Here is a 14254-nt window from a genome sequence, read left to right on the forward strand (position 1 = left end):
CACACACACACACACACACACACACACACACACACACACACACACACACACACACACACACGCGCGCCTCCATGTGCCTCGGCACCTGGAAGAACAGAGGCACGCATGCAAACATGCCTAAGGCCACACACACATTCACACACACATGCTCATAAACACAAAAAATTGTGAGAAAAACTGTGCAAACATCGCCACACATCTCACAAATGCAAAACAAGAGATTTATTTTAAGGAAACTTTTGCAGAGGTAATTATTTTTGCGGCCATTTCGCAACAGGCTATCGCATCCTGTCCTATTTTTCCTCCTGACAATCCCTCCTTACATAAGCCCTGTAATCAGCTGAGTGACTGCAGCGAGGGCATACTGCACCTCAGCTCCAACACTGTTACATCAGCCCACGGAAGGAGGGAGGGAGACGAGGACAGATGAGGAGAGGAGAGGAGGCTGCGGCAGGGAAAGAAGAGGAGGAAAATCCTGTCCTACTTTTTTGGGAAATGGGAGAGTGGGTTATTGGGGAGATAGAGGTGAGGAAGGGAGGCGGTGGGAGTTATCACATCCATAGATTTCTGGGCCCTTTTGAAAGCCGGTTACATAATTCTCTCTCTCTCTCTCTCTATCTATCTCTCTCTCCCTCTCTCCCTCCCTCCCTCCCTCCTACAGAAGTCTGAGAAGTTTTAAAAACAATCCTTGTCCAGACGTATTCATCACTTCACATAATTTATTGATTCCAAATGAAATCAGGACCTTAAAAACAAACAAAAAAAAAACAAAAAACAAGAGAAGCGTTTGGAAGTATAGTCAAATTCACCAGACCACCTGTCAGTAGTGATTGTGTACTTTGATACAAACCGCTGTAGCGAGTTAAATTAATCCAAGTTGTTTTCCTTCTTTCTTTCACACTACATCAACTAATTTTTGGCTTGTTTTTCAAAACTAGCCATGAACATAATCTTGTTTACAAGACGGGGTTGTCCATTTGACAGTGATTTAATTAGAAATCAGCAAGCGGCTGACTTATGCAAGTGGGCCGACCTCTCCGGGCAATCTGGAGCTGCAGGATGGATGTTTTATAACGTTATTGTGTTTAATGGGACCCCATGACCAGGGTCATAAAAAAAGAGCTATTTTATCTCCTATTCGTTGGATTGGGTAAATCTGTCAACACCTGACTGCCCTGTGACGATGTAGAGAGGACAACAAGACAAGGAGGGAAACTGCTGTCGAGTGTCAAAAAGTCAAGACTCATTTGGACATCCATCATAAAACAGCTCTGTTGTTCCACTTGTTGCACAATTCCTCAAGGGCTGTGGCTGAGTTAAATAACTTCCTATACTTTTCAGGGTGGTAATTTGGAAATCATACATGATTATGGAAATGTGCGTTAAGTGCAAATTGATTTATTAAAGAATATTTATAAAGGAATTTGCCTTAATGAACAATTTGAGCTGCAAGTCTTGACTGAAGGCTTTTAAGTGTTTTGGATGGTTTTGTGGCAATTGTGGTGCAGAAAAATAATGTTGGCAATCCAGTTATACTATAAAAGGGAACACAGAATTTTATTTGGACTATGTAACACAGAGGGGTTCTCTCTCCAGACCATGTGTTCTTAACACTGGTGTCCCTCAGGGCTCAGTCTCGGGGCCTTTACTATTCCCCCTCTACGCTGGAACACTCAGCTTTGTGATCTCCGATTGCTTCTTCTATCTATGCAATGCAGATGACACTGAACTTTACCTCTTTGTTAACCCTTCTGCCATGTGACCCCCCTCTTCCGAACTCCTCACCGGCTTCCATCACTGCGCGCATCAAATGTAAGACACTGGCACAGGCAAGTACATTGGACTGCCCCCTAGTATCTTCAATCATTGGTCAGATTCCAAACTCTGGATTGTTCAGGCCAGCCCTCTGCCACTGCTGGCTGCCTAGCGCCACGGTGGCTATAGGCTTTCAGAAGTCACTCATCCTAGACATAACTCTCCTCATCCCTGGTACCACAATGGTGGAATGAGCTTCCACCTAGAATCGGGATGGCAGAATTGACCTGTCATATAGAACCCTATTTAAGAATCAATATACGCTAAATGGAATTCAATTTTTTAAAATAACATCCAAAACACCCATTAGAAGCTATTGAGACCTCAAAGTCTTATCAACTGTATTTCTAGGGAGGCTTTCTTCTTTTTCCACTGATTGCCATTCAGTATGAGGTTCTCTGAAGCAAGCCTCTAGTGGCCATCAGCCGAACGATAGTTTGAGGCCTTTCTGCATTGACAAGTACATGGCATAGTTGTTGTAATTGTTACCGCTTGGTCCCTCTAAAGGGGTGTAGCCTATATAGTGCACATACTTCTAATGCGCATCCAAATAAGCCCCCCCGGAATCTTTGCTGATCGTCAATCCATAAATCATATACAGCGCTCTCACACGTCCACATTTTTTTCTCCCACCTACAAAGTGAACAAGTTGAGACAAAAGGGGCCTCTTTTCAAAATAAAAGTCAACCCACATTGCTGCTTTTCCCTCCTTTCCCTCGTCAGCTGCCAATCCAGCTTTTGGCATCAACAAGGCCCGGTTATGTAAGGTCTATTTATACCGCTGACTTCCTCGCCTCCCCGCAACTCTCCTTACACCTCGATGAGTGACAAAACCATACTGTGCCACCACTCTGTTGGTAGCTGTGGAATCGCACTCTGGGATCCCTGACTGAAAGTGAATACGTGTGAGCTTAAGCTTCTGGCTCGAATCTGGCAGGCACACAAAGAGGGAGAACACAAGGCACGTGCAGCCAGTGCAATCAGCGTCTCCATGAGTCCTCCCATGCAGTCACGTGAATGGGCCTTTGTGTGTGAGTGAGAAACAGAATGTACTGTGTAATATGTTATGTTCCAGAGATATTGGGCATTGGACACATTGACAGCCTCGGTGTGATTGGAAATCTCCCGGTCACATCTTCTGGGATCATGTCGGCATGTGCATATTTTCTTTTCACAATGCAGACATCTTAATTTACTTTCCAAGAGGAAGGTGGAGAGTAAACCTGAAACCTGCGGGGGGTGGGGAGGCTGCTGGGGGACTATTGAGCAAGAGTTAACGGCATCTGTTTGCTTGTGTGACAGGTAAGGTTTGTAGGGAAGAGAGAGAGTGACTGATAGGACTGGATTTTTGGACAGGGTTGGCAGAGGATGGGAGCTAGCTGGAACATAACACCTTATCAACAGCACACACAGAAACACACACCCAGCTATCAATAGTACACACACACACACACACACACACACACACACACACACACACACACACACACACACACACACACACACACACACACACACACACACACACACACACACACACACACACACACACACACACTACCCCAGCCCTTATGCTGTGTGCATGTATAAGCGCTCCAGTGTGTGTGTGCCAAACCTGTCTGTGTGTGTGTCAGGCAACATGTATGTTATCTGTTCTATAGGGAGCCTCGCAAACTATTTCCACCAAGCCATGTAGACCAATTGCAAATGGTTGATGGAGTGTGCCTCTAAAGAACTAGTGACAGGTGCGGAGCCTGCCTCAGGGAATTGTACAATCACAGCTAAACATTAATGCAATTCTTCTTCTTGTCGAAGACCACACGTTATATAAGAATGCCCTGGCCTCTGGTGAGACAGACAGACAGACAGACAGACAGACAGACAGACAGACAGACAGACAGATATTGTATTTGCCAACAGCCTAGGTATCAACGTGCTCTCCAAACAGTTTGAGCAGGAACTTCGAAAATGCCAACCCTCAGCGCAATGGTGATAAAGAATCAAAACTTGTGTCTTCTGTTTTATATCAGGCTAAAATGGCAACTTTTTCTACTATTTTTGTGGTCCACAAAGGCTCTTACTTAAGACCTTATAAACACAATTTTGTGGCATTCCGATATTCAGTGATTTGATACTATGACAAAATGTACATATTTTAAGTTGCTTCGCGGACAAAAGCATCTGCTGAATGACGGAATGTAATGTGAATACGGCAACATGACAAAATTGCTTCTCCAAGGTCTGGGTAGTACATATTGTAGCTATCCCTGAGGGAGGAAGGGTAGCGAGTTGGACTGTGATCCGACCCATTTCTTTGTGTGTTCACTAACACACTTACCCTTTTCCCTTGGGTCCACAGCATTCAACTCATCTTTCCCAGCTGCATCACCAGCCATCTAAACCTTCGCTCTGTCTCCGTTAACTGCCCCCCCCCCCCCTTCTTCACTCGCCGTTTCCAATGAAACATGTCGCTTAGGCAACCACCTCAAAAAACAAACAAATAAACAAACAACCAAAAAGTGCCTCGAGAAAATGTACGGCGTGTTTTGGTCCTGCTTTTCAATTTGGGAACAACAGGCTTTTTGTGTCTAAAACATGGGGCGGGCGGCCTATCGTTATGCAAGGCTGGTAAACGGGACGAATCTGCTGATGTGTTACACGTATTCACTCTAAAACATATCAGGATCCTGCAACAAAGCTGGCTTGTCCCTGTGCCCCTTCCTGCCAAAGGAGGAGAAAACAAACAACAACAATGACAGCTTTAATCCGGAAACAGGCAACTCCTTCAAATCTGTTTATCCTGTTTGGTTAAGCTAGCTCCATAATGATCTGACCTGCCATTCCAAGGTCATTGGTGGCACCGGTTGCCTCTGAGGCAGTCAATGGATAATATTCCGCCTTAAAAAGACAAAAAACACCTAATTGGGCAACTGTGTCTTCATAACAAAACAAACCTTGGTTGGCAGGTTGCTTCAATATTCTACGCACAATGACTGTGACAAAGAGCAGAAATTTTCCCCACTAAATACAATAATAAAAACAAAAAAATAATAGAAAAGCTTGATTGCCTGGGGTTGGCAAACCAAAAAGTCAATGGTGACTTTCCAAATATTAATGACTGCCCGTGGTGCCAAAAAAGGAAGCAAAGGAACCAAAAATAAACAAAACAAAAAAACGACTGCACACAGTAGAAATGCATGCGTGAATATATGCATGCGTGTGTTACACCAAGCTCCTTCACCTCAGCAGGTTAAGGTGGACACTGAGGAGGGGCCGGACTCCATGTATCCCTTGAGAACTATAGTGAATATACAAATTAGAGGATATACATTTCCCCCGAGGCTTCCAGGGGTACCGGGATCCCGGGATCACTCCCCTATCCTCCAGAACAGCATAACCCTGTTAAGGGCCCAGTTGGAATGCTTAGAGGCCTGGGGCTCGTGGTGTTTTTCAGGGAGGCAGACTCTTATGCAACAAGATTCGTGTGAGGGCAAACTATGTGGGAAGTCTGGCCTTGTCAGGTAGCAACAGTATGCAAATAAAAGGTAATTATGCAATGGATCTGTTTATGCAAGAGAGCGCGTCCATAAACCAACCAAAGTCCAAACACAGTGAAATGCACAAGCTCTTTCGGTAGGTAGGATGCACACGTGCTTATGCACACGTGCTTGTGCACGCACATGCAAAAACAAATAAACACACACACACACACACACACACACACACACACACACACACACACACACACACGCACGCACGCAAGCCTGCCAAGCCAGGATAATGCAATTACCCTGGAGTCAGTGGAGCACCCTCCCTTCCAAGGCCGCTGTGAGGTTAGCAAAAGGCTGCGTTGTCGTAGCAACGCCTGGCAGGCCCCGGGGAGGTGACGATGTGCATGGTTGTATGGTAAGGACTTCCTCCTTGTCTGTTCACTCTGACCACACTTCCTGCTCTCGCTCCACAGTCCAAATGTATTACCACTGTCCGACTGATAATTATTTCCTGCGTCGCAAAAATGGATTTCAAACATCCTAGAAATGCCTTGGTTTTCTGGGCTTTAAAATTTGTTAAATTGGGTAATTTTTCACAATTCCGAATACATTTATATTTCAACCAGTCCACACTTTGTAAGTTTTGCTGTTTCTTGTCCCATTCTGACTACTGGCCTGGAATGTCTGTGTGGTATCTCAAGATTCAAGATTCAAGAGGTTTATTCGTCACAGACATATACATACTTTCATACATATATGCAGTGAAATGTCAATGCAACGCACCCGGTGATTACACACATTATGTTCTAAACTGACAACATATGTTTCAACATATGTTTCAATTGTCTTGTCTTTCAATCCGTCTACATGAAACAAACCCTGCATATTGTGCATGCCCCAGGTGTATGAAATGATGAATGCCAATAATTTTAAGCTGGATGTGTGTGTCTGTTCATGTTAATTTGCTTAGGCAAATCTCCAGTCAACACCATACAAGGAATAAAGAATTGAGGGTGGTGTGCAAATAAGCCATGGCCCAAAGGCCCAAGAAGAGGATAGAATCACTCTGAGGGTACATATCTATGCTGTGTCTAGAAATGTGTACTTTCTATCAAGGGGCTCAATTAGCAAAGTGGTGAATAAAGTGTAACCGTAATAACTGAAATTGTAATTATAACACACACACATTTATCATCATCATCATCATCATCATCATACGGAAGAGCAAATCCGTTGAGAAAAACAGAACGATACCATTGTTAAATGCATCCATCGCGCGCACTGGAACCAGGCTCCTGCTACCTACCTGGATGACTGTGTTCCCGCCTTCGAGCAGGGCGATGGCTAACAGGATGCTCTCCTGGAAGATGCGGTCGCTGGTGGCGTTCATGATGAGGTCGATGACGAGGTCGGAGGCGCCCTCCCTGTCCAGATGGCACTGGACCTCCGCTAGGTTCAGCTCCCCCCGACCTCCGATGCCGGAGCTCACAACTACGGGCCCAAGATGTGGTGGTCAACACTGGATTCAAACATCAACATTCACATTGTTGCGAGACTGAAAAAAAAACAAAAACAATGTTCCCATCACTATAGTTGGTGAAGAGCAGCACAGGTGCCAGTTTTTCATTAAAGGGGCAACCTTCAAGAAAATTGGACCCCAGTGGAGTGATCCAACCATTGGGCTATAACATGCAAGACTTTTACCTTGTGTACAATGCTGTGATGTTTATCGTGGAAGCCTGTTCTTACGTACGCTCATGCTGCTCTGCTCAAACAGCTATGAGATTACCACTCCACCCCCCACCCTGATACAGCTTTCTCTCTCTCTGGCTCGGCGGGCAGGTGCATCCGCAAGCCCATTCTGAACTGACGCATTGGTTCTCCAGTCGCCTGGCAACAACACAAGCTCGCATTAGTAAAAGAGCTTGAGATCCGAGTGCTTTAATGAGGACAAGGCCGTATTAAACGTGTTGGAAATGAGTGATGAGTCATATTTGTGTTCAACAGCATGAGGTATCGGCATGTATAGATGTCTGCGTGAAGGTCGTGTTGAATTGGGCGATGTTGACAGACAGGGAGGCCCGAGAAGAGTTTAAAAGAGACGTACACCAAAGAACACGTTCACTAAATTGCAATCGTGGGTTTAATAGGGGGTGGACGCCATCCACTCCATCCACCTTTGGCAAATAAATAAATAAATAACATAGTGAAGGGTTCCCTTTGAATAGGAAGCGACTGATAACTTTGAGGACTCCTATGAAATTCCCGATGTCAGAGCAGCCAAAACTTTCAGCTGGCGTTACATTTTTGATTATCAGTGTTATTAGATTATTAGTGATTATTAGTTATTAGTTATTAGTTATTACGGTACTACCCATATCACTAGATCGATAGATAGATGTGTGCTGATAATTAACCATTAAGCCCAACATGCATCATGATACATAGATGCTTTTTCCTGATTAAAAAATAACTTTAATATCTTTGGTAAAAAATTGTTATCAGCGTCTACTTGCCTCCCAATTCCCAATTTAACTGCTCAAGATTCAAGATTCAAGATTTTTATTTGTCACATACATATACATACTTCCATACATATATGCAGTGAAATGTAATAATAAATGTAATGCTACTTCAAAGATTATAGAAATCACAAATTTTTATGTATACACACCTGTGGGAGACTTCCCTTGTGCTCCAGGGCTGATGGGGCCGTTGCTAAACGCCGTCAGACTATCTCTCCTCCCGCCGGGTTTGAAGTTTCCATAGTATCGATTGACCAGGATCTGCCGCAGGGCTTCTCCCTGGGGGGCGGGGGAAGGGGGGGGGGGGGGGCGGACAAGAGGCCCATGAGGTTCCCAATCCCTGCATCACAAGCAAATGAGCACAGCTGGAACTCAACATCAATGCTCCTGGGTTCTCTTGCGCTGCAAGGTTACAATGGGTCACCAAAACTGCCGATTTGCAATTCAGTGCGGCCCACGAGACTCCGAAAAAATGAAAAAAGGAAAGACATGAAAATACCAGTGTGGCAGACGAGGGGGCGTGGTTAAGCCACGGTCTGCAGGTGACGCCGCTGGCTTCTTCCCGCCGCGACACAGCTGTACTGGGTCCGCCTAATCAGCCCATTAGCGTGGATTGGTCGGACCCGGCTGGAAGAGTCCTCTTATGTGTTGTTTGATCTTGCAGTGGGGCTCACGTGTTGCAGGACACTGGAAGCCTGCGGACCGGACCACCACAGAGCCAAAACCGGACTCTGATTAACGCCCGGTTATTTAATGTTCCTGTTTTGCCTTTCAGCGAGGCATTCTGTTGATGATTATCAATAAAACTCACGCCATGTCAGTGCCCCACTGCCAGAAAGACTCTCTCACTCCCTAAACCCGTACCTGTGGGTAGGGACGCCCACAACCAGAAACACAAATGATAATGAAAGTGGATAATCAAAACAAAAAAAATAAAATAATAAAAGTAATTTTTGCACCATAATCTTATCAGCGCTAGAACGACAAAACTGCCTTGATCCATATTGAACTTTATCCGCTGCTTCGAAAACCCGGTGGGGCTGGCCATAGGAGTGACCTCCAACCCCTGACCTCCCACGCCATGTTGGATGGGACCGTTTCAAAGTCTACACCCGCCCTGTGAGGTGTTGGCCACAACCCTCACTCCTCGCCTCCCTTCATACAGGACATACACGCATGGTTTGACTGGAAATCACCCATTATCGTCAAGTCTGGCTTGGCAAGTACGAGTCACATGGTCCGTGGCATCCTAGAGTCCTAGGCTAACCCTCAAGATCCATATGCTGCCTCACATGATGTGTCTTGTGTCAATCGACACCCTGGTCGATTGGCTTGTTAGCCCGGGAAGGAGACTGTCAGCGTGGGCAAGCCGTATAACCGCTGAGTGAAACGATGGGGGTGGGGTGTTGGGGACTATGAGTGGTGTGCGGAGGCCGGGCCGGAAGACTGGAACCGCACGGATGAGGGCTTCAGTTCAGTCGGTACCTACCCGCCTCTGATCCTCCAGTTGCTTCTGGGGCTGGTTGGGATCAAGGTCCTTAAAGGCGCAGTGAGTTAGCAGAAAAGCAATGACGTCAAAATAGGAGACAAAGGAAGGTGTTAATACAGTGCAAATTAGTCATTTTACTCGCATGCCGGGAGCTGGGGGGAGGAGGGGAGGCAGCCAATTACATCATGCAGTTATTGGAGGGTAGTGGGGTGTGTGAGGGTAGATAGGGACTAAGGGTCGCTATCAATATCATGTGAAGCTTATGGGAAAGGGGGGGGAGGGGTCTAAGCATCTGTCAGACATGCTACCAGGGCTGCTATCAGGGGTTCTCAAGGTTTTTTTTGGCCCATGACCCATGTTTTCGGTCCCAACGATCCCAGCAATTAGACAGTGTGAAAAATGTTGTTATTGTTTTTTCCCTTTTAGTATTATTATTATCTTGGGATGCACGACAATTCACATTCATGCCAATATGCAACAAACTGAGGCTAGATGACAATCCTTCCGGTCGAAGTGCAGATATTTCACATGTCGCCTATTCTGACTCTGCCATGTAACTCTGTGAGGTGTGGGGATGGTGTGGTTTGAGCAGCCACACCTGTCCTGGGTCTAGGTAATTGGGGCCTAGGATCTGAGTGGCTGTATACCTGTTGTTCTTTGGTTGGACTAATGACCAACAGGTAAAACCCCCATCCCCACACACACAGGAGAGGAGCCCTCGTCATGACACGTGTACATCGGCTCTGGGGCTTGCTGTATCAAGCCCCCTCTCCACAATAAACTGTGTTTACTCAACCCCATCGTCTGTGTCTCTACGCTGGAGGGCCCTGAATACACCACACTGGCGCCTGAACAGGGACTCTCGGGCACGGGGAAGGAACACAGAAGGGCTGTCCGAAGACACCCTAGAGCCACCAGTGGGTCAATGGGCAGCCCCAGCACCAACCCCCTCCCGACTGGCAGCAGCAGCAAACAGGGGGTCCGGCGGAGGACGGTGGGAGAAGCAGCCACAGCAACCACCACGGGTAACTGCCTGCAGCAGGCTCCTCCGCCCAGCAGCCACCGCCGGGACCATCCAGCAGCCCAGCAGCCAGACCATCCCTCCAAGCAGCCCCCGCAACAGCCAGGCCCGACCACGCCTCCACCAGCAGCAACACAGCAGCTCGAGGCTCCACGCTCCAGAAGGGAGGAGGGGAGTCTGCATCATCACCCTGGGGGAGGGTCGCCAGTGGACCGTGTTGTTCCGGGGAACCAGGTAATTTTTTTTTGGACATTTGTTGGTCTATGGTATGGGAACCGTGTTTCAGACTCCAGAGTTTTTATTTATTCAAGGTATAGAAACCCTGTGTCAGAGTCTGTCCTTTCCAGGTATGGTATCCCTGTGTCAGAGTCTGTATTTCGAGATATGGGAACCCTGTGTCAGGATCGAGCCATTTTTTCTTTTTTTGTTCTCTGATTGGTGGGGGCGGGGGGGCTTCGGCCAGGGATTCTCAGTTTGGTTTCGGGGATATGTTGTGTGGGGATGGTGTGGTTTGAGCAGCCACACCTGTCCTGGGTGAGTGGCGCAGGTGGCGCTGGCACGGCACGGGTTGCCTCACAGCAAGAAGGTCCTGGGTTCGATTCCCGCCTGGGGCACTGTTGGCACCGTGCTCCTGCGGGTTATCTCCCACATAGGAGCCTTTCTGTGTTGAGTTTGCGTGTTCTCCCCGTGCTCACATGGGGTTTCCTCCACCTACCATCAGTAAGGACCCCCACCAAAAACATGCACACATCCCCATCGTCTGACCAGCGATGGACACTTGGTACCAGGTCCCCGGGCACGTCGATGAATGCTGCCCACTGCTCCTGGCTGCCCCCCGGAAGGAAGGACAAGCCAGGATGGGAGAAATGCAGAGGCCACATTTCACTGGCCACCATCCAAAAAAGCATATGCGCGTGTGTGTGTGCGTGTGTGTATATATATATTCATGTGTTGTAGTGTGGTCATGTGACAAATAAAGATTCTTAATTCGCTAGGTAATTGGGGCCCAGGATCAGAGTGGCTGCATACCTGTTGCTCATTGGTTTGTCTAATGAGAAACAGGTAAAACCTCCATCCCCCCACAGGAGCCCTTGTCATGACACGTGTCCATCTGCTCCACAATAAACTGTATTGGACGGCAATGAAATATTTCTACACATTTGATATATTTTTAATTAAAAAATGCAATAATTCAATCCAATATCAATGCATCAGTTTGCGCTTCCAACTCAAACGACACACACTTGGTATGGTAGTGGCAAAAAAAAAAGATATCAAAAAAATATGGACCAATTACTTAAGAGAACGACCGTCTGCTGGTGGAAAGAAACACGACCCATGACAGTGGGAAGGTACAGGAAAAAAAAGCACTATCCGAAGTAACATCATGGAGCTGTGCAACACTGACACTGTAAAAAGCCTTTATGTCCCAATCTGCCATGGAAAACGAAACAAAACAAAAGACCATCTCAGCGGCCATGCAAGACTCCCCTTTCGTTGAAACAAGGTCAGGAAATGGGGCTTCGTTTAAAAATGTACAAACAAACAAATGGAGGAGGGGATTGGTGAATGGAGGGTAGAGGCCGTGGAGGAGGGTGGCTGAATGAGTGAGACGTAGTTGGGAAGAGAACTGGTGGGGGAGGGGTGGGTGATAGGTAGCGTAGTTTAGGATTAGGAGAACCAAAAGTGAACATTTGACAGATGATTGCCGATTAACAATGACCAATGTGTGTGTGTGTGTGTGTGTGTGTGTGTGTGTGTGTGTACACAGAGTCGACCAATACAGGGGGCTGGGGTTTTTCACACACCTCAGCAGGGACGTCCGGCTCGGGTGGAGGTGCCAGCTGATGGGAAATAAAAGGTTGTTAATTGGTGAGTCGCTGGGGTCGTAGAGGTGTTGAAGTTAGTCATGCCTGTTTCGGGAGTGTCCCCGGAGAACCTTGGCTCAAGTACTGCACGACTTGATCTTGTTGGATTTGGAATCTAGACTTTGGGCCACCATCACTGCCATTCTAAGTCATAGCCACAGCTGAGCACAAAAAGGAGAACCTAACATTAAATACCTATAACCTGTTGCTACCTGACATTTTGTTGAAACTGACTGTAGCTTATGGTTCATATGTAAATATATATATATATATATATATATATATACTGTATATTGTAATAGAATAAAAGCTTGATTCTGTATATATATAGTATATACATATATACAGTGTCAAGATAGTGGGTACTAAAAAAACATTGGGCTTAACCTACTGTACTGCACGTTCCTAGTAGTTTTTACCTGTTTAATTATCTGAAAAAGATAGGTGTGTTCTCACAAACTCACAAGAGTATTTTGTGATAATGAGGTGAAGAATAACAGATCTAAACTGTGACCTGAAATCACAGATGGGAAGTCCGGTTCAAACCCTCGCAAACCATCACAGGCTGTAATTTCGGCTCTCTAGTTCTCGCCGAAACTACAAGATTTATAAATGAGCAAGTTCAAATGACAGTTTGTATAACAACAAACAAACAAACAAACAAATGAAATACATATTCGACATATTCTTTGTGTAATATTAAGTTGTCTGCTATAGCCACTGAAAGAGCATGCAAAGACAAAAACACACACACAAACAAACAAACAAGAAACAAACAACAACAATAACAATTAAGCAGTTTGCACTACTTCGATAATAGCATTTAACACGTCCTTTACATTGAAGTGCCTTGACAGAATTTAGCCGACAACCCTCATCGAAAGCTACAAACACTGGGGAGGAAACTTGAAAACTCCTAAGACAGGCTGAGTTTCTCAGTCAATCGCTTATCATTGGAGCGAGTCATTTTGCGAGCCGACGGGAATCTCACGTTATCAGGCATCGGACTTTCTACCACATTTGTTTTGAAATTCGTTCCCCTACACCCAGCGTGAGACACACACACTCTGAAGGCATGAAGATTGAGACAAGGTTTTTAGCTCGGGAAGTCCTGTTGTGCTATCTAAGGCACTGGCACTCTTCTCTAGAACAGCGGCAGGCCTGAAGGGGTCAACAGGTGTCGTGTGAATCTGGGGAAAGCACCCTACTGCACCCTTCCTCCATCGCCATCCCTTCCCATCCCATAACTACACTCTCAGCTAACCCCCCTCACCCCCTAATTCCAACCCCCTAACCCTAACCCCCTAACCCCTAGTACAGTAGTTGGCTCTATCTATGTCTTCCAAAACACATTTTCTGTTTCTTTCATTGCCAGCCACGACCTTAAAGTCATACATCATGGAGAGAATGCCTGGAATTTCATGGGAAAAGCAAACAATCAAGCAAAAAAGAAGACACACACACACACACACACACACACACACACACACACACACACACACAGCCCAACGCTCATTCTTATGTAACCGCTGTCTGAGAGCTGGCCCGAGCCCAAGAATCGTGCAGCAAGCACCATGGTAGGGGGAAACTGGGACATTGCTGCACCATGCCCCATAGGAAATGTCTGCGGCGCCCCCTGTTGACGGTGAGGGTTGGGGGGGGGCGGACAAAGGCGTCCTCTGAGTCTCCTCGCCTCGCCCCTGGAGAGGCCGAGGCACAGGGCGGGTGGGAGGAGGAGAGATTGAGGACAAGTCATGGCTCTCTGAGGCAAACTAGTCAGGGCACCGTTTGAGTGTGTGCGTGCGTGTGTGCGTGCGTGTGTGCGTGCGTGTGTGTGTGTGTGTGTGTGTGTGTGTGAGAGTGAGTGAGTGAGTGATGTGTGGCGGCGGGGGGGGGGTGATAGGCGGGCCTGCATAGCTACAGCCAATAACAGAGGGAGAAAAAAGGTGAAGTAAGGGGAAATAACAGACCATAGCAATAAAATCATAAAAATAACATATAATAAATAAACAAAAAAAACAAACAAGGAAAGAAGGCAACGCTTT

At 46.5% G+C, this 14254-nt stretch overlaps 1 protein-coding gene across 1 annotated transcript in view; it reads right to left on the bottom strand.

The window, feature by feature from the left end:
• Positions 1-14254, bottom strand: part of itpr1b (inositol 1,4,5-trisphosphate receptor, type 1b) — a gene marked incomplete at its 5' end in the record, with an annotated part of 94949 nt that overhangs the window by 26930 nt on the left and 53765 nt on the right. The window contains 2 exons of the mRNA XM_080000045.1: positions 6613-6790; positions 7977-8110. Coding sequence (XP_079856171.1) covers positions 6613-6790; positions 7977-8110 — 312 coding nt within the window. The remainder of the gene's footprint in view (positions 1-6612; positions 6791-7976; positions 8111-14254) is intronic.

This window comes from Zeus faber, assembly GCF_960531495.2.
Source record: "Zeus faber genome assembly, chromosome: 5".
NCBI classification, from domain to species: domain Eukaryota; kingdom Metazoa; phylum Chordata; class Actinopteri; order Zeiformes; family Zeidae; genus Zeus; species Zeus faber.